This window comes from Perognathus longimembris, chromosome 4, assembly GCF_023159225.1.
Source record: "Perognathus longimembris pacificus isolate PPM17 chromosome 4, ASM2315922v1, whole genome shotgun sequence".
Lineage (NCBI taxonomy): Eukaryota > Metazoa > Chordata > Mammalia > Rodentia > Heteromyidae > Perognathus > Perognathus longimembris.
This window is the reverse complement of record NC_063164.1, coordinates 9,881,990-9,908,314: the sequence shown is the minus strand read 5'-3', so window position 1 is coordinate 9,908,314 and position 26,325 is coordinate 9,881,990. Positions and strand designations below refer to the sequence as shown.

The 26,325-nt window shown below is 35.1% G+C and overlaps 1 protein-coding gene across 2 annotated transcripts in view; it reads left to right on the top strand.

Moving 5' to 3' along the window:
* The window catches only part of Nyap2 (neuronal tyrosine-phosphorylated phosphoinositide-3-kinase adaptor 2), a 219,730-nt gene extending 204,780 nt beyond the window's left edge, over positions 1–14,950 (top strand). For both annotated transcript variants that reach the window (XM_048344648.1, XM_048344647.1), the window contains one exon: positions 14,483–14,950. In XM_048344648.1, the coding sequence (XP_048200605.1) occupies positions 14,483–14,710 (228 nt within the window). In that variant the 3' untranslated portion in view covers positions 14,711–14,950. The remainder of the gene's footprint in view (positions 1–14,482) is intronic.
* The last annotated feature ends 11,375 nt before the right edge of the window (positions 14,951–26,325 follow it).

Below are 26,325 nucleotides of genomic sequence, written 5' to 3'. Positions count from 1 at the left end.
AATCAAAGCTCCACGCCTGTTTGCTTCCACGTGCCATCTCCCAGGCACAACTGTGCGGACCTGACAGGATCTCCTACACCTCATGCAGCTTCCTCTTCCAGAGCCCCTGATCGTGCACTGCAAACTGCAGCTGGGTGACTGTCACTCAGCTCAGATTCTCATCCCAACTATTTTATTTTATTTTCTCAAACTCAGCAGGATCTTGCTTACAGATCCATTCTTCCCTCGTCTGTGGGCATCATAATATCAGCCTTATAAAGCTGGCTTGAGGAGGAATCCATGAGCACCAGAGACAGGGTGGTTGCTCACGTTCTCTTCAAATTAATCATTTTCTTTTATTTTAGTACTCCTTTGACTATTACTATTGCAAAGAGATACCCTACACCACTCCTTGTTTGTTGACCCTTACTGAATGAGGCAAATCCTTCCATTATGGCAGGTTATGTGGTTCCAGTTTACATATTCTTCTTGCTTGGAAAACCTACAAAGTCATATTTATATCATTAAAGCAATTTCACTATATATTGATGCTAGGGAAGATAGTCTATGGAAATAATATTTTTTTAAATTAAGGCTCTTTATTACTTTCCTCTGTGACCCCAAGTCTATCCATGAAAAAATATAAGGCTTTCTTTTAAAAAAAAATCTATGAATTTTCTTACCAGATTGCATGAATACATTTGGGATTATCTTTATTCTGGTGGGTGCAGAGACCTATGAGAAAACTCACTGAAAAGTTAAATGCAAAAAGATATTATTTGGGGGCTGAGTTTAATTGAACCCATCTGTAGGTTAAGAAGTTTTATGAACCATCCATAAGCTCTGCCTTCTCTCGTCCTGATTTTCACTTCTCCCCACTTGTATTTTATTTTATATTTTTTATGTTCATTGATGAGCCTGAATCTTGGTAAGCACTGAAGGGACAGGCTCCTCATTATAAAGTAAATGAAAGCATGACATTGCAAAGTTCTACTGGCCACCTTTACAACTGCTGAGAAATTGAATGCGAGTCAAGAAGGGTTCATTGTGGAAGGAGTCATACCAGTCTTGCTCAAAAGCAAAGATCATTCAGTTTGGCTTAGAACTGTTGTGGACTTCCATGATCTAGAGAGAGTCTACACCCCTCCTAAGAGAGAAATTACTTTCCTTTAGGGAATGAGATCACAAAGGCAGGTCAATTCAAAAGGTCCATAGGTCTGAACAGCAACCTAGGATCTATAGACATACTGCCTTGACCTGGGAAGATATTTCTGTCTGTCTGTCTATCTATATCTATCTATCTATCTATCTATCTATCCATCTATATCATCTATCCATCTATCTATCATCTATCCATCTATATCAATGACATATATGATGAAAGCAATTCTCTTCCTGTGGCATCTAGCATTATTGTTGTGTTAAGGCTCCTTTCTCTGAAGCAGTTGGCAGAGGGTACCATGATGGGAAAGACAGAGGCTGTTTCTAAACTAGCATAGTCGCACTATATAAAAGAACAATCCCAGAATGCTTGTTGGCATAAATTCACAGTTGCATTTCAGCATTGAATGGTCTTGCGTGCCTTATGTGTAGATAAGAACATCACTGTAAGCAATCTTTTTAGAACCCATACTGGAGGGGGCCTGGGATAGCAGAGATATTTTCTCTGTAAAACTTTCAGTAATTTTCAGGCTGAAAGACTTTCTGTCACAACTTTAGAAGTTGTTTTGTAAATATTAATTTAGGAACTATTTTAGGCTAGCAGGCAGAGTACAGAAAACCTTAATCACCATTTAATAAGGAATGTTCATGTTATTTGTACTTCAATAAACAAATTGTCCTCATGAGAACCAGGTTAATAAGTAACAAGAACCTTCAATTGTTGAAATTGGACATGAAGATTTTCAAATGAGACTTGAATGGCAGTCTGTGTCTTGATGTCTTTCTCACATTGAGTGAATCTCATATTTGGTTGCTTTGAAGTAGATAGGTAGTATTATGTCTCCTAGATGGTAAGTAAATGGAACACAGTTTTTAGTGTGTTTTTACTTCTGTAACATACTTACGCCAGGGTGTGGCATTTCGTTCTACAGGAAGAAAAATTGCTTGTATTGCCTTCCTCATCTCAAAGTAATAGGAACTAACAATGAAGTTGTTTTGGTGGCTATTAATATTAGTAGTTTGTTACTTGAGGGTTTATGTCTAGCATGTGGCACTCTTCTGCTAGATAAACCCATGTCTCTGTGGTTGTACAGGTCCATTAAAGACAGTATTTTATATTGGAATGAAACTTGAAACTTAATTAATGCTAATGTAAGTGAGGATGAGAGCACACTTAATGAAAATATCAATAAATTGCTCATAATTACATTTTACTTTTTAATACTGCTTGTAACTTGGGAGAATGTCTTTTTATGGCTTTCTACTGATACACTTCTCACTCATTTAAAAACATATAAATTGACTCTGAAACCTCAGTGTTTTGCTGTCTTTAATATAAGTCATTAGCTTTCTCAATCAATAGCTGACATTGTCTCTGTAGTCATGATCAAGTTTAATTGCTGAGAAATATTTTGTGTCTTCCTGGTTATGAAAAAATGCTTCACAGTTTGCCTATAGCTACTTTAATTATCTGAGACCAAACAATTTATAATCATAAAACTGTAAAATTGAGAACTGTGAATCGTATTTTTTTTTTATGTTTATCACATGGTTCTACCTCTTGAAATGGGCAAAAATACCTTATCTTATATTGTAACGTGTGAATCTATTTTCTCTTAGACCTTTGATATTTCTTTAGATGTCTTTCACAACTTTATACAGATTTCAGTGCATCAAAACCTTAAATATATTTCCAGACACTTGGTAATTAAATCCCAATGAAAAGGCATGGCCTTTCCCATCTATAGGGATTCTTGATTGATATAAAGTTATGTACTCCAAATGTTCTTTGAAGAGCACTATGATTGCCTGGCTCTCCTCTGCATGCTTGCTCTGTGGACGTTTGTGAGATGCTCACACCATGTTATGCACCTTTCCATGTTGGACAGATAAATCCACTGTGTGTCTGATCCTCATCTTCCACTGGAGACACAGGTCAACCATGTAAATGCGTACGCTTGCCAGTTTGCACCTCACATTTGTTCTGAGGTATACAGAGCTAGCAACCTCTTTGGGCAAGTTGGCTTTGCATTTGCTTGCGATGTGATGCATTTTCTACACTTGGAAATGTTATTATTCCCTAAGGTTTATTTTTTAATGTATCTTTAAAATGATAGCCAAGGAAGTGAAAGCACACATGACAATAACGGGTTACTGTGCCATCTCAATAGATGTGTGCAATTTATAATATTCACTTATGATTAAACTTATCTCTATCTTCTATCACTTATTATGTTTTTCATAACATTTGAAGCCTCACTAGTCTTCCTTCTGGTTTTTTGAATATCTATCCATCCATCTATCTATCTATCTTCTCTATCTATCTATCTATCTATCTATCTATCTATCTATCTATCTATCTACCTATCTATCTATCTATCTATCTGTCTATCTATCTATCTATTTCACCTTACTGTCCAATAGCACCCCAAAACTTTTTATTTCTATTTAACCATAATTTGGTTGGGTCACTATAACTTCACTAGTTGACTATAACTTCCTTCATTCTTCCTACTCCTGTGTGTAAATGATGGCTCAGTAGAGTATTTTCCTTCTACCTGGCATGAAATTCAGCCCTGGCCTTCTGTCTTGATAACATCATTCTCACAGTGCATGCTAGTGTGCAGCTCACACTTAAGGGTAACTTGTTCAAGAGACACTAATATCTCCCCATAATTGTGAGTACATCTGGATAAACATAAATGTTCATGAAAATATCACTCCCATGAGACTGTGGAGAAAGGGATCCTTGAAATGAATGAAGTGGCTAATAAGAAAACTGCTTTCAGGGAGTCTTTTTTTTTCTTTGAATAAAATACCTTTTCAATATCCAATTACCCAGAGGTACTGCCAGTTAGTGAGTGGTTCAGAAATGAATCGAAAAGGAGCTATTCTTAAGTAACATAAAATGAATATTTTTATAGCAGAATATGTATCATTAGTCAGGCTCCAATGCTCACACCTGTAATCCTAGCTACTTAGGAGGCTGAGATCTGAGGATCTCATTTTGGACCCCGACAGGGCAGGAAAGTTTTTGAGACTGTCTCTGATAAACTTTTCAGAAAAGCTGGAAGTTGCTCTGTGGTTCAAGTGGTGGAGTGACAGCCTTGAGCACAAAGAGGCTTGAGGATGGAGCCCAGGATTAGAATTCAAGCCCCAGAACTGGCAAAGAAAGAAAGAGCGAAAGGGAGAAAGAGAGAAAGTAGGAAGGAAAGGAGGAAGGAAGGAAGGAAGGAAGGAAGGAAGGAAGGAAGGAAGGAAGGAAGGAAGGAAGGAAGGAAGGAAGGAGGGAGGAAGGAGGGAAGGAACGAAGTTATCATTCACTACTTGAATATGTCCTTGATTTGGATAAGTTATCTATTATTGTTTTAGTAATAACACATTTATGAAGAAAACAAGGAAGGAGGGATAGGGAAGAGCAAAGACAAACTACCTTTGCAATTGAATCTTGGGAAACAATCACCCCAAAATATGCTGGGCTTTATGAGTGTGTTCTTGTGCGAGGAAACGAGCAGCAGTGAGTGTGATCTGAGGGAAAGAGGTTACTGTGCTGTGCTTACTGATTACGGTTTTCACAGCCAGCATGGAGTTTTGTCTCCCCAGACTGGTGAATGAGATTTACTGTCGTGCAGCCTAGTGCTTTGCCCAGGTGAAGTGCAATAGTTAATATGAACAGTCCCTTGCTAGGAACAACACTGGAGCATGGTGACAATTAAGAAACTTAATAAACACACACACACACACACACACACACACACACACACACAGTATTATCTCTCCTTCAAAGTTCTAATAAGTTGTAAATCCCACAGATTTTTACTGATTTTATTTACTCTAATTCCCAAGTCATTGGCTATATAAAGTTAAAAAAGTACCATAATAAAGGTTGTTATACATGTGAGAGAGGATGATGTTGCCAGTTTTGTTGACTTTAATGATAACTAACAGACTTTAATAATATAGTGTGATAAGATTTTAGCATTTCTAAACAGTATTGTAATTCAAATTCCAACTCTGCCTTACACTAGACACATTTTGTTATACCTGTTATGTGACCATTTCAACACTTAGTTTATCATGTAAAAATAGCAATAAAGTATTTTTGAGTTATTAAGCTTAAAGAAATTGATACATACTATGTGACCAAAGAGCGCCTGAAACATGGTTATATGAAACAAATCATGTTTACCAGTATTGCTTTACTATTGATGTTGTCATAACTAGTATTTAGATTGCAACAATCTTTTGGTGCAGAGTCTCATGACCAAATGTGAATATAATTTTCCAACTTTTCTTTGAACTTTTACAAAGTTATTGAAGAATATTTGGAGTATATAACTTTACTTCAATCAAGAATCCCAATATATGGAACCTATTAAGTTTTCAATACATTTTCTTGAGTGGTGAACACACATATTCTTCTGTAATACTTTTGTAATTGTAGTTTTTTTAAAAACATAGTAACTAATTGACCGATGGAACATTTCCATAATAAATCACAAAGTGTATGCTATTTAGGTATACATGTAAATATACATACATATACATACCTAAGTGCCTGGGTGAAATATGGTTGCAGTAGATAGCTCAGAAAAAATAGTCTAATTCTTCTTTCCCAAATCTCTAGACATCATTCCTGTGTTTGAATGGACAGAGAGTAGAAATGGGCAGAGTTTTGTTTTTCTTTCATCTTGACTTGGGCAAACCTTTTATTACCTTTCATCCCATAATCCATCTGACTCTGCCTCCATCAGAATGCCCAGGAAAGCCTGACTAAACTGTGGCTGTCTTTGCCTGACATCCTCTAAATCTATAGGCAGGTGAAAGCTTAGGGAGCACTGGGTTGTCATTCAATTTAAGCCAAACGACCGAGAGTGATGCCCTGAGCCTGTTGTTCTTGGCTGTAGAACAAGAGGTTAATGAATGGCACATAGGGAGTTGAGAGCGAGTTTCAGGCTAGGTACCTTCTGTGATCGATGAATCTTAGGAAATATATTTTAAAAATCTTTCATATTTTGAGATGCGATTGAATTCAAGTGACATGAAATAATTCATTTAAATCTAGGACTTTCAAAATGGGTTTCCTAAAAATGCTCAGTCAATGTTCCCTGAATAGCCAGGCATGTGTTTACTTCTCCACTCCTCTGGAAGGAGGCACTAACTGTCACTCCACAGTAGTGGAGACAGCAGACATGAGGACTTACAAGACCATCCCTGCCCTCAAGGAACGCGCGCGCGCGCGCGTGTGTGTGTGTGTGTGTGTGTGTGTGTGTGTGTGTGTAGGTTTCCAGGCTTAAACTAAGGGCCCGGGCGTTGTCCCTGAGCCTTTGTGTTCAGGCTAGTGCTCTACCACTTGAGCTATAACTCCACTTTTTGGTGATTAATTGCAGATTAATTGAACAGGCTTTTCTGCCCCGGGTTAGATTCACACTACAATCTTCAGGTCTCAGCTTTCTGAGTAGCTGAAATTATAGGTGTGAGCCACCTGCACCAGAAAGGCTGTCCACTTTTGGAGAAATGCCAAATAGAAACATTCAATTCTCTCAAAACTGGAATTTTTTGTGTTTTTGTTTTATAGATAAACAAGTTCTACAGATTTCACACATGATGAATAAGAAAAAGTTTTCTTCTCACCCATTGATTAATATGTGCTATACTGCCTCCTAAGAAAACAGAAAATCAAACACACATAGAGATACCCACAATCACACAGTTTTTAAAGAGCATATTAGGAAAACATGGAAGTGTTTTGTTGCTGGTTAGGAGGTTGGAAACCACTCTCTTCTCTAAATGCAATATGTGATGCTACTTGTCATCAAAGAATATTACTACAAAATTGAAGCGCTAGTAGGGAAAATGGCCCATGAATATTAACTTGAAACTCTGGGTGGGCATATTCACTAGTTGGATATACATTGGTCAATTATAGGTGGATTCACACCTTCATAATACTTTTATGTACACATTGCACATAATTGATTAGATGTAATCATGCACAAATACATAAAAACAAACAGCACATGTGGTTTATAATACAACATATGATGTTTTCCATGAAGTGCCTATCAGGTGTTAAATATCAAATGTGATGTTCAGATCTAGAAAAAGAAGGCAGGAGATAATTCATACCTTTGATTTTGCACTGGAAAGCAACTTTCATTTGTAAACATATCCATATATCAAAACTAAACTTAGACATGGGAAAAGCTACTGAAATTCCAGTATATCCCTCAGGTGGAGTCTTGCCTAATTCTCTCATAAAACACATATTCTGAGTCAACATGATGATAAATGAAGGAAAATTATAGGGAAATAATTAAAGAAACAGTACATAGATCAGAATTAAAGTTGAAATTAAAAAAAAATCTCAGGTCAACAACCAGGGGAAACTTGAAAGTTATGTTAATTTTTTTCTGTAAAATCTTTAATTCTTGTTTTTTTTTTAAACAAAAAAGAAAGCTATTATAGCTTGTAAAATATCATCAAAGAGATATTGGAATTCCAGGATCAACTTCAAGGCAATGGAATTGAAGATTTTCTCTATTTGCTTTAGTGTAAAGTTATGTAAAAGGTGCTTGTAAATAATTGTAAAACCACTTTAATTATTTATTTGTGCTTCTTAATTTTTTAGCTTATTTTATTTTATCTATTTTTTTGTACTGATACTGGTTCTTGAACTCAGTCCCTGGGATCTGTCCCTTAGGGTTTTTTTTTTTCTCTCAAAGCTGGTGCTCCACCACTTGAGCCACAGCTCCATTTCTGGCATTTTGGTGCTTAATTACATAAACTTTTTCCACTAGGCTGAGTTCAAACATCAATCCTCAGATTTTAGCTTCTTGAGAAGCTTGAATTACAGGCACCAGTATCCAGCCTTGATTGTATCTTTTAAACACAGACTAAAAATACTATGATGGTGGGGCTACCTTTAAATAGTTCCCAAATGTAAAATATTCTCTAATAGAAACAGAGCTAGCTATAGACATTCAAAGAAAAACTTTCTTTTTCTGAGTTCTAATCACTCCGAGGAGACAATCATTGAGTAATATTTACATATTTTGAGAACTAAGTAGTTTTAAAGGTGAATATTTGAGTTAATATTAATAATCAGGCAATTTTTAACTCTTCCTTCTCTATATCAATTTCAGTAGCTATTTTGGAGTTAGGTTCCTGTCTATGCTTTGTGAAATTGATCACTTTGTTCCAAATTATAGCAGGGAAAAAGACACAAGAAATATAACTCACTAAAATTTGGAGGACACGTTTTCAAAATCAAGTTTTGTTTTCAGGTGGAGTCATTAGAGTGGTAGCCACATCCAAGGCAACTAGGGAACTACTAAGGGCAGTTTAAAAAAGGATTGGATTTGTATGAAATCTCTTATCTGGATAATATAAATCAGGTTATGTGTCCTATGGCTCCAATATTCTCCTTTTCCTTGAAAAGATGGAGTTGCATACTGTAGAGTCACCAGGCCCATCTAATTGCTCTAAAATACTACTGGAAACTGGTTCTCATGATTTACAATCTACCTGATGGGTCAAACGATATAAAATATATAGGAAAACATTACAAATTCATGTGAATTAATGTTCTTAATTTTGTTTTATTGCCGTTTTATACTGCCAGTATTGACATTATCCTTTTTCCATATTCTGACATAGAATTCTAGGAAACACTTATTTGTAGGGTCAAATGACCAATTACTTAGTTGAATGCATATTTCAGAAAGAGTATGAGAACAAAACAGCAAGACTTTGACCAAATAACCATATATCATGGTAAAACAAGTATAGATTTAACAAATTTTCTTTTTTAGTTAATCCATTAAAAAGTGTTGTTAAGCTACTGGCTGGTGGTTCACACCTCTAATCCTAGCTACTCAGGAGGCTGAGATCTGAGGATTGTAGTTCGAAGCCAGCCAGACTCAGGGAAAGAAGTCTATGTAACTCCTTAATTAACCACCCCAAATCCAGCAAGCCAGAAGTCGAGCTGTGACTCAAATGATAGAAGCATTAGCCTGGAGCAAGAAAGCTCAAGAAAAGGTCCTGAGTACCCAGGCCCTGAGTTCAAGCCTTAGGTCTAACATATACAATAAGAATAATAATCAATAATAATAATAATAATAATAATAATAATAATAATAATGATGATGATGATAATGAGAAGGAGGAAAAGGTGGAAGGGGAAGAGGAGGAAATGGTGGTGGTGGTGGTGATAGATGCCAGGGGCTTATGCATATAATCCTAGTTACTCAGGAGGCTGAGATACGAGGGCTGTGGTTTGAAATCAGTCCAGGTTGATCAAACTGTGGGACTTTCATCTTTAATTAACCAGCAAAAAGCTGAACTTAAAGGCCTTCCTCAAGTGGTAGAGCACCAGCAACAGTGAGAGCATGCAGTCTGAAATTCAAGTCCAAATATCAGCACACATACAAAAAAAAAGTAAAGATCACTATGAAACGCCTTTGCACAATTAATTTATGCTAATACAAATGGAAGAAATCTTTTCCATATTCATAGACTTTGCATGGAATGTACTTAACCTTTTTAGATATTAGCCCTATCATGATAAAGTGTTTAGCTCTTATTATATTATTGCATTAGTTGTAATTTCTTTTTCTGTACTGGGCCTCGCATTTTCAAGGCTAATATTCTGCCACTCAAGCTTTGTCTTGAGTAGTTGTTTTTCAGATAGAGTCTCTGTGTATTTACTTTTGTTTGGGTTGAACTTCTCCCTCTTTCTCCAGGTTTCACCTCTGAGTAACTGGGATTAAACATGTGTACCTCCATGACCAGCTCAGTTAGTGGAATTTTTATGTTTCATGGTATCTCATGCTAGTCACATTATTCTTTTTTTTCTATAAAGTGTCAGATTATAAAAATTTAGGCTTTGTGACTACCAAGATTTCTGCCTCCATTCTTGAACTTCTATACCACAGGCAACATGACAATAAATAAGCATGTTTGTGTGCCAAGAAATCTTTATTTATATACACTGTCATTTAAATTTCATATAATTTTTGTGTGTCGGTCACCAAGTATTCTCCCTTTGATTTTTTTAAACTGTCCAACAAGTCACAAACAATCTTGCTCATAGGCTATACAAGAACAAGTGGTTGGTTCTATTTGGGTGGTGGGATATAGTTTGCCAACCCTTTCTCACCATCTTGAAAAGATGTGTTAAAAAGCCGTAGATCTTACATGTATATTAATTCAAGTATGCTTTGTGAATTAAACTCAGCCTCTTTACCCACTCAGTTTGGAGAGGAAAGATTTGTTCAGTAAGAACAGTATGAAGCTCACCTCAGGGCCTCTAAGGTTAGGTAGACTACAGATATTAGTATCTTTCTGCCTTCCATAATTCTTGAAGAAGAACGATTCTTGCATTGAACGATGCCTCTGGCCTTGTCACAGAAAAAGAAGAAGGAAGTCCAGAGACTTTTGGCAACACCTTTTTGTTCTGGGTAAATCTATGCAGGAAACGAATAATTTCTTGTGAAACAGGCTAGTCAAAAGACAGACGGTCTCATGTCTTACTGTTGTCGCCTTGCAAGTTATGGGTTCCACTTGTGAGTTTTAAAAGAGCTCATGTGATGAGGTCCTAGAACGGGGATTCTCATCCCCGAAACGGCTCCATCTCTTTTCTGTATGTAGTGAATAGAAGTGACTGTGAAGCACACAGAAGTGAGGACTTTTGATTCAACTCCTTCTTTTGATTTTATTTCCTTGGACGACTTATTCAATAAATTGTCTCTGAAGAATCATGCTACTATCAAAATCTTATCCAAAAGAAAGGTATTCACGGTGACTGAATAAGTATTTTATATTAGAGTTACCTACTTTCTTCGTGTGTGTGTGTGTGTGTGTGTGTGTGTGTGTGTGTATACATGTATAGCATCTGGATTACTTAGTGACAGATCACTTAATAACAAAACTAGAGGAATATATTTTATAGTTTGTTTAAAACTGTTTGTAATAGTTTATCCTCAAATTTATTTCAACTATCAGGAGAGATGGGATGGACTTCTTCTTTGAATAAGATATGGAGAACTTTGTGGAAAAAAACACAAAAATCAGAAAACTGATGAAATCTGTATGTACAGTGTCTTAACACACTCCATAAAATTGCCAAAATATTTTATGAACACATCAAATGAACACATTATGTCTCACTATCAGCCTGAAAATAATATTAAGTCACATTTGGGGGAAGATTGGAGCACATACGTTACCATTGCAGTAACACTGAATTCCAATTTGAGCACTAAAAAAAGACCTGCACCCAAACATATGCTATTTAAAGTACATATGCAAGCAGATTCATCGTCTCATGAATGAACCATATTCTATATTCATTCATTCATTTCATCTTCACATAGAAACAATTTACTTGGATATTTTCAGTAAGAAAAAAAATCTGCATTACAGCAGACATAATATGAGAACTCTATGTTCTACAATCCACATACTCATTAATGTATTCAATTCTTTCTAAATTTTAAATTGGCAACCCTCCAACAATCTGTACTTCAATTATCCCCCACCTCCTAGTCCTGTTCTGTGCATTGGGAAATTCGTTCCCGTGGGATTTCATGTATTGGGCAATGCATTCTCATTGATGAGACATCTGGGCACTGAGAGTAGAGAGTTAACCTCAAACTAGTTCACATAAAAGGTGGTGATTTTTTCTACTAAGATTACAAAGCATTCTATCAATCAAATGGACATAAAACTGCTTTAAAGAAAAAAATATATAACCATGCTTTAAGATTCTTTGTTCTTATACCTTTATTTTTTAAATTAAAAGTAATTTGTTAATTTGTAATCACTTAATACAGGCTTAGCACACACATTTTTTTTACTTTATGTAAGACACAAACTAATCACAGATAATACATGGAAATGTTATAGCAAAAACAAAATACATTAAGATACTGCTGTCAAAACAATCTTGAACAATTTTTGTAGTTGGACATCCTGACTCACATCATAAATATATCAGAGAAAATTAGATAATAAATGATTTAATGTTTATGTAGACAAGTAAATCAAAAGCAAATGTGCAAGTAAATCTATAAGAAATGTTCATGCCCTAAAGAAATTTGGAGACTTCTCAACGAAAATGAGTTGTGTAAAAAGCTGAAATCTGATGAAGAAAACGATCTGGAGGGTTCTTTGAATAGCAACTAAACCTGTTCAATTCAGAAAATTCACACAACTTTCGCTAAGAGCCTGCACTCTGTTCTGCATGTTAAGGCTCCTGAGAGTAATAAGAATAAGGACTTTCTTATGGGGATTCTGTATTATAAACCGCATTATGAAAGTTTACAGTCACTCAATAAATTTTGCTTATATTTCTACCAAAATAGAGTTAATGCATTTTTATTGCATAGATCATCGTGTTATAAAATATTGTAAGCCATTTGAAATATAGTTGAGCAGCTGGTGATCTCCTTTTGTGACCCAAATCTGTTTACTAGATTACCTCAACAAACAGGTGGAAGATTATTGAAAATGTGAACATCCGGGCCAAGGTTCTAAAATAGGCACTAGTCCATATAAAAAGGCATTTATATTCAGCTCATTTTTCAAGGTATTTTGTACAAGTTAAGCATATACAAGTTACTGGTCCAAGGTTATATGTTTAAGTTCCATAACCAAATCCAAATTAGATAAAATAAAGAGTAAGCATCACATATATATTTGGATTTACATAGAATGTAGGAATAGTAATACATATAAGAATAAGTAGTATTGTACTTTCAGAGTGAAATTCAGAAGATGGAGTGGGATGTAGTAGAAAGTATATCTTATTTGAGAGACAGAAAGGCTCAGGACCACTTCTTTGCTATGATCTCTGCGTAATGTTTTGAAACACATTTTTCTACTTTTTTTTTTTTTTTTTGGCCAGTCCTGGGCCTTGGACTCAGGGCCTGAGCACTGTCCCTGGCTTCTTCCCGCTCAAGGCTAGTACTCTGCCACTTGAAGCCACAGCGCCGCTTCTGGCCGTTTTCTGTATATGTGGTGCTGGGGAATCCAACCTAGGGCCTCGTGTATCCGAGGCAGGCACTCTTGCCACTAGGCTATATCCCCAGCCCTTTTTCTACTTTTGTTGGGTAGGAAAATCGTAATTCTCATTGCATCTGGGAGGATTACCCACCACTGGACGTGGCTCTTTGCACATATCTGCCCCAGTACAGGTGTTTTTCAGTACTAGACTAATAAGAGTTGGACAGAGCTATAATGATTTTGAAATGAGTTGAGGTTCACTATCCCATTTAAATCTTACTTCAACTGCTAAACGTAAGATATCATCATTGAAGTCATTCACAAAAAGAGACAAGGAACTTGAGTGACAAGTGAAAATTGACACATGGATTTGACACATGGATTTTAATCCATGTTTTCTAGCTCTAGATCTTGGTAGTTCACTAAACGGCTCAGAAACAAAATAATTCTAATTATCAAAACCCACCTGACTGTCTTGAAGCAAGATAGATTAACCTGTTGAAGTTTTAGTTTCCTCATCAGACAGTTAAGGGCATTTGGATTCATTTGTCTTTTAAGTTCTTTCCAGATCTACACATCAAGAGACAGTATAGTAAGTCACTAAAGGCAAAAGTAATGGAAATCAGCTTGTCTTTAAATACTGATTTTTGTTTGTTGGCTGTGTGTACTTGCAGAAATTATTGAATTTCTTTAAACCTTTTATTTATCACCAGGGGCAATGCTATATTATTTCTTTTTGAGCGCCATTGTAAACAAGTTAAACTATATGCAGTACTTACCATGAAATTCAGTACAGAGTGAGAATTCAATAAATACCTGCTTGGATTGCCATCTTAAAATTTGTCACAACCAATTTTGTGACTTTATGTGAACTATTGTAAACCGTCAACTCACAGAGTAGATTTCCTTTAATGATTAAATATAAGCTTCTGCATCTGTGAGTCTGCACTAAGAAGTAGTGCCAGAAACTGAATGGAGACATATTGAGAACAATTGGTGGATTAACATAAAAATAAAAGGTAGTTATTGGATAAGTTACTTAGAAACAAATGTTTTGTTTTCATACTGTAGATTTTATTATCATATCAGATGTGCATATACTCAAAGTCTTATGTAAGTGTATTGTGATGTTCATTAATTTAAATATGAAGTTTATTTACAGTTTCCAAGCTCTCATTTTTGCTTTGTAACAGTGATCGTATTTCTCCATGCATTTTTAGGAAAGTTCAAAGTAAGTAAAGAAGTAGCTGGCTTCTAAATGACTACTAGGAGTGCAAACATATGCTTTTGTTCCCTATTTTTTTTCCTTCAGTATTCACTTTTTCTTTTCTGCTAGGTGGCATGCATGCCGTGGTTTCATGGAGACCATACAATGCTTGAGATGATTGAGAAAAAGCGTTGCTTGTGCAAGGAAATAAAGGCTAGACAGAAAACGGAAAAGGGCCTTTGCAAACAGGATAGCATGCCTATCCTTCCCAGCTGGAAGAAGAATGCCGGAGCAAAGAAGTACAGCCCTCCACCCTATTCTAAACAGCAGACGGTATTCTGGGATACGGCCATATGAGTATGAACAGCATGGCCTTTGCCTCTCCAGTGCTTACTACGAAGAGGGAGGCCCAGCTGGTCCTAGGGTAATTCATTGTGACGGTATTTTCTCTGACAGACTGGAACGCCGCAGGAAGCTGACCTTATTGTGGCAGTTCAAGACAAAATGTATATGTTCTTGCCACGAAGGCATACTAATCTATCTCGGATTATTTTGAATCCAGAAGTTACTAAATTTGTATATATTTTATGAGTTTATGAGTGGGTACCTGACATATACTCTTATGTATTTAAATTTCAGAAATATCAAGTGTTTACGATATGACGTCATTTCATTATTAACCAATTTGTTATCTCTTTTATATGTAATTCTTGGATGCCTTTTACTATTAATTTTTGTGTTTAAAATGGGTTTTTTTGATTGTTGTTTCTCTCTGACCACATTTGGCTTCTGTACAAGAGTTCAGAGTTACAAACCATATTCAGCCACATACTACATGATCTGGTGCTAGCATTATAAAAATTTAGTATCCTTTAAAATATTCTGCTGTATTTTTTAAGTTTCTAAGGATTTGGCAGGAAATGACTGCAAGTGTGACTTCCTTTGGATGTTCTTACATCCACACCAATATTTTTGCTACAGAGGCTTTGTAAGAATTTGTCTTCGATAACGTCATGTTTATACTTAATCACAGTTAGTCAGAGACCAGAGAGAGCAAATTAGTAGGGTATATTTGGACAACCCAGCCCAGCCCATTTCCTTCGGAAATGACTTGGGGATGTGTGTCCTTGTATCATGGACCTGATTGGAGGAGACCAGGGTTCACTGTGACAATGGGAAGAACAAGGAATCAGAAGCTCTCAGAGCATAATTGCTTCATAAAGGTGAGACCAGTGGCACTGCGGCCGCCACCATCGTTTTTTTTTTTTAAGGAAACATTTCATGTGTGATTTTTTTCCCTTAAAAAAATGAGAAGCCAACCTTTACCTAGAGCAGCTTGCATAGTTCAGTACGCTACATGCCAACCTTTCTCAAAATGTGCAGACCATGTGATGAAATCTTATCGATCTTTCCTTTTCATCAAGCGAGGCATGATATTTTGGGGTCATAATCCTCAGTGTATGACCATCCCACCCATTCTTACTAATTATGACACCATGACCAAAGAATTATGACCACTTCTTTATTTTATTTTGTGTCAAGGAAGAAACAGGAAATGCAGGGGACAGAGGGTAGGGTGGAATCAACTTTATGTGGTGGTGAAATTTAAGTTTTCAAAGAATCCTATATATCTTTTAAAAGTAACTTGGTAGTTGAATATAAATATTGCCACGGATAAATAAAAAGGAAACTATCACATATATTTTGTATATTTAAATGACTATTTATGCTTCCTAAAATTAACAGTGTGTGGTTCTTCATTAATAACGGATTTAGTATTATATTTCTGAGAGAAAATGTGTGTGATTGAAGTTCTTGTCATAGTAGTTGTCCTTGTAAGGGTATTGACAGCAATAGTTCTCTGCTGCTCAATAAAACCAAATATTACAGGAGTTAGGGGATTTTTGTAATCTATATTAATAAAAAAGAACTTAGTAATGCTTTATCGATAATAGTTCCTTTCAAGAGCCTTTAAAATGTTATAATGTAATTTTTTTAATGTTTTATAATTAATGTATATTTTGATGTCCAGTTATAATTCTGAAAAAAAGGAAAAGATAAGTGGGAGCATGTGTATGTATGTATGTTGTGTGTGTGTGTGTGTGTGTGTGTGTGTGTGTGTATGTGTGAGTGAATACACAGTGGAAGAATTTACACAAAATTGCTTACTGACATTTTAGATCTTGCTTGTATAACGAGTTGGTGAAAAAGCAGAAGTATAAAAACACAAGAAACCACAGAGGGATCTTAAATAAGTTGACTTCTGTTGCCATATTTCACCATCTAATGATAACATTTGAAATATAACAATCAGTGGAACACTATGGAGGGATGAAAACGTTTTAAGATCAAATCCTATATAAAATAAATGGTGCTTATGGCCCAAGTTGTTATCCTCATTTAAGTTATCATGACCCTGATCAACTCAAGCCAGTCAATCAAACACAAGGCATTGATTCTCAGCATCTTTATAATCCTAATACCAATACATATCTTCAGGCTCAGTAGGGTAATAGTAACCCTCTCTTGAAATTAATATTTAGGCCACATCTCTCCATGTCACCTAAGTAACAGGCATGTTTCTCAGATGCTATGCTCATCTGTCTCTGAAGTAGGCAGAAATTAATCTTTCATCCTGGTCACCTTTCCAGAAGGAAACAGAGGTACTATGTTGAATTCTTACTTCTCTACTTTACTCATGTGATTGTCACATTTCATACATTTTTTTTCAAGTGTACTGTTTTCTGAGGAGGTAACATCATAAAATTTGACCTTTGGTAACAATTTTCATTTATTTCTTCAAATATCTTCCTACATGGGAAGTATTTATAATGCCTGAAAATGTGGCTTCTGTCAAATATAATTTGGGAGCTGTTATACTCTGTGCCTGTACATTATAAAATTGTCCACTTTGGCGATAGTCATTCTATAATCGATATCCTTTTTGTCATATTTCTCTACATGGAGAATAAAGAATACTAAGTAAAGAGAGAAAAATAAGTTGTCTCTCTGTCAGCAATAAATCAGGACACTCCGATTTATGAATTTAGTCAGAAGATAAAGCTCATACTTCTAGCAGTGCCAAAGAACAAATCACATTGTGGCATGCTTATCTGGTCGAAAGAGCTCATACCTATGAAAAATGGTCTTTTCAGACTGAAGCTTCTAGAAATCGAGCTTTATTGGCTCTCAGCAAGACTCTTTATATGTGAAATACTTCTTAGCAGATAAAAAACAAATTTTTTAGACATGATAGGAGAATAACAGCACATTTCCCCAAACTCTGAGAAGTCAGCATCATCTGAGGCAGACACAGCATTTACATCTTGTCAAGTGGAAGAAGTGATGGATTTCATCATCCAATCAAATTAACTGGAAGGGTACAATAAAACATTCTATAATTATACTTTTAGTTTTCATGAATGGAGACATATTAATACAGAGATAGCGTCTGACTACATGGGTACCACTTCACTTTTCACAATAGTGATAAAGTTTTCTTTGAAGGTCTCCAGAAAAAAAAAAAAGTGAAACTTTCTTACCCCGTTTTGGAATAGGATTAATTTTGCCTACACACAGAATTCAGCTAGACTATTTTGAACAACCTGCTGACAAAATTAATAAGCTACCTTATTGGGTTCCTGTTCTAATTAACAATGCAAGATGCTAGAACAGTGCACCTATAAACATAGTTTGCACACCACTCACATGTTAAACTCAATTTCCCTAAGCAGTGATTCTAAATTAAGTAGGATTACATGTGAAACTAGAAAAAAATTCCTATTAAGCAGTAAACAATCTGAGATGAGAGAATTCACAGTTGCCAAGAAATTTAGGTAGAATAGAATAGCAGTTTGCTATTAATTTTGTCCTAAATTTAAATGGAAATAAAATTAAAATGGTACATGTACTATATATGGTTTTCTCAATGCATTTTCTTGCAGGGGAGACTAGATTACTGACTGTAGAATGTGGACAAATAGTTATCAACCCATCCTTCTTTTAACAGTTCATCATTGAACAACTTATGTATCAGTCATTCAACAAAATTCCAAAGTATTTGGAATTAAACATTGAAAAATGTGTAGGCTTTGTCTTCAAGGAACTAAGTTATATAATCACTAATATTTTTAAAATATAGCCAATTGTTTTGAAGAAGCTAAAAAATTTCATAAGTCCAACAGCTCTTATATGATTAAACAAAGCATTTTCCTGTTTTTAGATTAAGTTTACAGTCAATATAAATATGATAGACATCAGTTTTAATGTCTGAGCATAAAATACATTTATGTGTAAACCTCTGCATGTACACACCCATAAATATTGCTGTCTACAGAAATCATGATAACACTTGAACATTATGGCTTGGATGATGGTAAGCTCTTCAATATTTGACTCAATTATCAATGTGTGTAATTAGCAAAATATACCAATGTATGGATCAATTAGCAAAATATATGCTATCTTGAAAAAATGTGTCTAAGTCCATTTCTCTTTAAATATTACAATGTGGCAAATTGAAATGGAAATCATTTTAAAGAAATATTGTTTGATTTATGTCAACCAAGCATATGTGAAAATCCTCACATTTGATTGTTCCTAAATATTACTGGGTTTGCTCACCCTGAAGCTTCTTCATAAACACATGTAAACACCCTCACACAAGACACAGACTGTATATAATATATATGAAAGTGTTTGGTATGCACTTATTTTGTTTGGAATTCCTTCACATTCATAGTGTAGCAATTTGTGTAAAGTGCCCTGTGATTATTAAAAGACAAAGCACAGTAAAGTCACAGGTCTTGTTACCTTGCACTAAAAATGTGTTTACGTACTTAGCAATTGTATGTTTACTTTCTTGCTCTTTCAAACGATTGAAACAAATAGTTATGAAAAATGTTATAAAATAATATGTTTTCTAGTGAATAATGGCACTAATTTTTCAAAGACAGGGTTTTTAAAGAAAATCCATTCAACATCCATTCCAACGTAACACGTTTACTGTATCTGAAATCTGAATGTCATACTGAATTTTCATTACTCATTAGAAATGTCAGGTATGTGCCTGAGAAGTTGTGAAAATAAGCATTAGGTAACAGATTTCTCTCTTCATGTGTTATTAGCCATTTCTATATACATAATAATATAAACATTGATGTTTTAATGTCTCTTAATTTTTGTACTTGATTTTTTTAGGTAATGTAATTATATATGTACTTTGATACTACTGAAGTAACCAGATGTTGTTTGAAAACAAATTGATTTCTTTAGTGCATTGACAATATTTTATGATACTTTTGTGCTTATTTATTTGTGCTCCCGTGTACTTATAATAAAAGCAATAGTTTAAATTCATTGACTATTGTTCCATGTATTCGTCAAGAAAAAAGCTTAAAAATACTCCTTTTCAAGAAATATTTTTTTCAAGAAATATTCCTTTTCAAGAAACCTTTTTCAGCTTCTACAGCTCTACAAGAGTACTTGTAGGATGGAAAGTTCTAGTTCTTACTGGAATCATTCGGGACTCGAGTTATGTAACCCCCAGTTGTCCTTAACCTACTTAACCTACTTAATTTACCCCTCAAAATAATCCACATAAGAGAAACCTTTCATCTCTCTTTTTTTCTGTATCCATTTAATCCCAGTTAAATAACTCAGAGTGTACTCTGGTGTACTGTGAATATTAAAGGATAATGCCCAACAATCTTGAAGTTGTATATACAGACATGATACTTAATGGGATTCTATTAAGAATATAATCGCTTATTCTTCAATATTTTCAGCATTAACCATGATTAAATTAAATACGGAATGGTCAATATGTTTAATGTTACTGGGATAGAAATGCATAATGTGCTATTGACCATCTGAAGTATATGAGGTTTAAGGACTCAGTGATTATATGTGTGTGTGTGTGTGTACATATATAGTATGCCTGAATGACTCTCATCCACCACTTATAACTTCATCTGAAAATTAAATTTCAAGATAACTAGAGAAGTATAATTTTTCACTAATTATTTTCATGTTTATTTCTTAAACGGAACCAATGTATTGACTGTTTACCCTCAATCCTACAGCTACTTACAGGCTCTTCTCATAGGTCAATAAATAAATAACCATTCACCCTTTTGCTAAGACTGAGAATCTATATATGTCAGACTCTGACTAGAAGAGCACAATATTTTAAATTATTGTATTTCTCACCATCTCAACCCTTGATAATTTCAGTTTTGTGATCTCAGACTCTAGTAAAACTATTCAGTCGGGAGTGACAGATCAAACAATGTCCATCCTTTTACTACAGTGAATGTCTCTGAGGAGTCTCCCTATCCTACAGGAGTGGCCATCAGACAATGTGACAGACCAGGAGATTAATTCCTCTAGAGGGATCTAGAGAAGAAGTTCCTAAACTCAGTTGCACAGAAGCATTATGTGGAGAATTTTAATGTGCACTTGGATATAGAAGGTAAGGCCTCAGCAGTTTACTCACTGATCCCAGATGACACCAAGCAAACCCAAGTTGGAAAATAAAAGCAATGTTTTTTTGGTGGGTTTTTTTTTTTTTCAGAAATGATGATTTTGTTAGCATAGAGACTCTGGTTCAGCATCTCTAGCCAGATTCAATGGAACACAAGTGGTGCCTGTCCACAGATCACTTGAACAGCAACTTCCAGCTAAGTGACTTCTCTAGCTGTGTTTAGGGAGTCTTTGGAAACCATTTGCCTGGGCACTATTACCCAAAGTGGAACTCATGGATGTATTAGTATTATTTTAGGAATTATTAGAAGTACAAAATTTGCAGCTTCATTTCTGGTGGTTTGGGTGTTGAAGATCACGGAGTTGTTTCAAGACGCTATGCTGATGATGTGTGTTCAAGAAGTTTTAGAGAAACCTCGTGTTGGGCCAAAATGTTTTTCAATCAAGCAGCACATCTCATTCCTCTTGGAAGATTTCATGCAACACTGACATCTATATAACACTCATACATTCAGAGCTCATCAGCTGAGGATCAGTATCCCCTTTCCCTTTTCCTTCTCTTCTTGCGCTTTTATCTCTCTCTTTTCATTCCCTGAACTCTCAAGAGATTAAAATAAGAAACTGGCACTGAGAAATCTAGAGCAGAGAACCAACTCTGTATTGCATTTTAGAAATTGTGTCATTTCTTCCAGCAATAACTTTTTTATACACAAAGACATATATAAGTGCTCACCTTTTCCTCTTTCAATTCAACAAAATTAATTGATAGTTAAAAGTAAAAGACTGTAGAAATAAAGATTTTCATTAAATCAGTTCCCTGTAATTGGTCATCCATTGGCTATTTGAGGAGGCCACTGTTCCACAGAACACACTTTGCATAAAAATATTCTGAATATTGCTTGGTAAGTAGTGTCCTGTCCTCTTAATTATTGATAATAACACAGACTTTGTCAGATAGCCCACAGCTGGAACTGAGATGAACTTCTCAATGACTCATATTGAATCCCCAACACATTAATCCATATCTTCAATATTCAACTAACTTCTCCATTAAATTTGGATGTGTAAAATAAGATCTGTGAGAACAAGTGAACAGAATGATCAAATCTTGTCCTTCAATATTTCAAAGTACACTATTAAAGTTTAATAATTAATAGAGTTTCATGTTATGAGAAAGGACAGGTTACAAGACAGTAAACTAACAGTACAGCACAAAAAGTACCAAGCATATACATGGAATCAACATTGTATGCCAAACCAGTGAAATAAAAAAATGCAAAAAGAATGTACATGTAGTTGCTGATTCATTAAAATCAAAAGTATACTTTGATCCTGAGCTGATGATGTATACTGAAATAAATGCTAGTGGATTTAAAAATAAATATAAAATAACCCCCCCTCAATTAGTGTGACATTTTATGAAAAAGAAAAGTAATAACAAACTGGAATCCAATTTATAACACTTTTCTGACTGGCAAAGTTCTTAAAGGAAACAAGCTGTACATTACATATCCATCAAGAAGATTGGCAGATTTTATTGTAAGAAAATAAAAAGTATGTAATCAGAGATATCACAAATAAAAAAGCAGAAGATTGTCTAGTAGAAAATATTGGCACCATGTGTAACATACCCAGTATAAGAGCAATGAACTATAAGAGTGCTTAAAAATCAATATATAGAAAGCATAATAGTATGACATACATATAGTATATCACTAGGCAATTCAATAGGGCAGATACAAACAACACACACAAAAATAGAGTCAAATAAATATTCAAATATGCTAATTAAACATCATTGTTGGATATTTATAACTCATCAAATCATGCATAATTAAAATGACTGATTTTCATATATAATATTGACTACATTATGAGTCAGCGTATATGTCTAATGACATACGTCATTACCGTATTGGTAGAGGACCCCTTTGGCAGCCTTTGTTAAAACTGCCACGATATAACAGTTACCATGTGTATATTTGTATAATGTAATTGTAAGTAGATATATTTCCACTATATTGTATATGTGAAAACCAAGAAGTTGTTTAGGGGAAAGTCTGAACTGAAAAACATGTACCAACAGAATTTGAATGAGCTGAGAAAGGTATGATGTGTTAATATAGGGCCAAAAATGTCTCAGTGGATTAAAACACAGGTGACTTTTTCTTCACACATAACTGTAAGATCTGCTGCACCTTCACTCTACTTTGTGTTTTCTCTTGGAAAAATGCGTCAACATGGAGCATTATGCTGTATCACCCCAGAAAAGACAGTTCAGGGGCTTGCAGACAGCTCCTATAGCTATCAACTGAGAATGACACATGAAACATGCAGACATCGACACACTCAATGTACCTTTCATTTATAAGGCCATACATAACGTTCAGAGCAATGCAAACTGAAGCTTTTCTTTGAAATCCTAGAAATGAAGGAACTTCTTCACTGAAATGTGAAGAAATGCCCATGTAGTGTTTTCTCATGTTTAATATTAAACAATTAATCTTAAAAGACCAACACAGGGCAAGAAATGAGTTTTACCCACAGACATGAGAAAATCTAGATGCCTTCACTACCTTCCACATTTATAGACTCAGACTGTCCCTGGGGCTAGCTTAAGAGAAGAGGTCAAAAGGACACATTTTGAGAGGCACATTGCAGGATCAAGGAAAGCAGTAAGGTAAGTAGCTTTGGTAACATATTTGGGACACTAGGCAACGGTAAGATAAGTACCATCAGACACTCATTCCTGTCTTCTGACAGGATTACTGCAGAAGGTCTCTAAGGCTAAGCAATCTCATTACCAGGGTTTTCCACTAGCATCACTCATTCTCTGTGCATTAATTCCTAGTTCCCATGGGTCCTGGTGTTTCTATTTAATCACATGTTAATTAAAAAGTTACATGGGTTGATGCATATTTAATATTTATTTGATAGTCTACTGTTATTTTGAAAACATATATTTATATATACATGTATTCATGTGTGTAGACATTTAAAAAATAATTATTAAGAAGAAGATACAAGAAATGTACCCACCACCTTACGTATGAAACTGTAACCCCTCTCTACATAACTTCGACAACAAATAAATAATTTTAAAAAGAGAAGATACATTGTTTTTTGAGAGATATTCTGTTACTTTCACTTAATGTGCCATATAATTCTGTCTAAAATGTAATCGTAAAACAGTTAACTGAACTAAAGAAGTAAATGCCATATATCAGAGAAATGATTCAGTAAGGAAACGAAGGCTGTGTCATAATCAACTGCCTAATAAAAAGCTCAGTTGAGAGCCCAGACAATTGAAGAGCCTAGAGGTTGAAGATAAAGCAAAACTAGATCCAATAGTCAGTCACTGCACGAATATTCAGAAGATATGAGTTGAAAGTCTTTTTATGAGTCTGTCAAAAAGATCAGCTCTAAGTATAATGAGAATAGACGAGGAAGAGGAAATAGAAATTAAAAGCACTCAGAACACGTTCAACAAAATAATAGCAGAAACGTGTCCCAAACTCAATACAGTTACATCTACCCAATGGGCACATACAATAATCCAATTACACAAACCTCGAGAAGAAATACTCTTAGACACACTGTTGTGTATATTAAATGCACAAATAAGGAAGTAATAATGAAGGCAGCAAAAGTAAATAGGAAAGTGACTTACGAGGCCCATGAGACCAACTGCAGACCTCTCAAAGCAAACACTAGGTTCAAAGGAGGGCTTGGAAAGATACAATTCAAGTTCTGAAAGACAACAACTGTCAACTTAGACTATCATATCCAGTGAAGCTATCCTTCATAAAGGACAGAAAAATAAAAACCTTCCATGATAAACATCACCAAGGAAGACAAAATATATTTTTGTCTGTGTGTGTTTGGTGGGGGTTGGGGGGAGGCAAGTGAAGGAGAGAAAATAAAAAGGTGAATACACCATTTTTATTCAAAGAACATAGGTGAAAATGGAACCCTGTAACTTGAGGGTTGAGAAATTAAGGGAGAAAAATGGAAGAGGTAGCACTGATCAAGAGGTATTATAATTATGAACTGGTTTGTTGAGTGGAAACCCCATTGTACAGCTACCTAAATATAATAAATAAACACTATGCAATTGTAAAAATATATTAATACATTATTTGGCTAATTAAAAGCCACTTAAAAAGCACCCCCAATCCTCAAATCTTCTGTTACTTCTTCAAATGTGGAACAATTGGTCAAGAAGTGAGCAGCAGCAATAAAAATATATTATCTACATCTTTCTCTTCCCAAGAAACATTTGTGTGGATTACTATCTGTACCTTATATGTGACATGAAATATTCATGTGTTTCCCTGAAGAACTCCAGGTGGGATTAGCTGCTCCCAGATGAAAAGACTTATTATCTTTTGGTCTATCAGGCCACAGTATAATTTACTACAGAACTGTAGCGGCTAATTTCTTCTTAAAAGGAGTTGTTACTGAAACTTCTTCACAAGAGCATTCATTTCATGTGCATGCACATACATACAGATACACACACACACACACACACACACACACACACACGGTTGTTAGCCATCATAGGATGATTTTTCCATTCTCACAAACTTCTTTGAAGGTATGAATGGTTTGGGAAAGAAGGAGGAGAATTATAAAAGCACAAAATTATGAAAATACAAAATTCTTTGTTTGCACAAACTTGGCCGTCTGAATTGAAAACACTTTGTACAATGACTTAAGGATAAAATAAATATGTCTTAACTCTTCAGCTGTTGGTTGGAGGAATTAGTAGCTCCCTGTATTTAGTAGTAGTGTTAGGATTTGCTTTCATATTTGGTTGTGAAACCCACTCATTTTTCTGTGACTTATTCTTTCCCATAGAGAATCATCATTTTAGCAAAGGTCCAATGGCCCAGGGCATTAAGCTAAAATGATAATGTAAAGTTTTGTGTGGAAACTTGGGGAGTGGGAACTCAGTTAACCAAGGCTGTCCAGAGTGATTAATCCAACAGTATATCTGTATGAGGAGATTTATTACAAGGAATTGGGTGATGCTATTCTAGAAATGAGTGGGTCTCACCATATCCAGGTTGAGTTGACAAATTAGAGAAAAAGGTGCAGCTCCAATCCAAAGGCAGACAGGAGAGACACCATGAAGAGATGATTTTCTACATGAACCCAAAGACAGAAGAAAAGGAATCTCAGCTTGAAGTGGAAGAATTCACTTTTATGTGAGATAAAGTTAGAGTTGCTGTTTTACTTAAGGCTCCAACTATAACAAGAACAATGTATTTTACTCAGCTTATGAATGCCATCCAAAATTACCCTCAAATAAACACCAAGAATAATATTTGACCTTAAATGTGGGTACCTTACAAGCCAATTCAGTTGATGCATAAAATTCTCCATTATTAAGTATTCAAACTGCATGTGTGTACCATCTCACTTAACTGGTTGCCACAATTTATCACTGGCTTTAATATATGTTCTCTGCATAATGCTTAGCT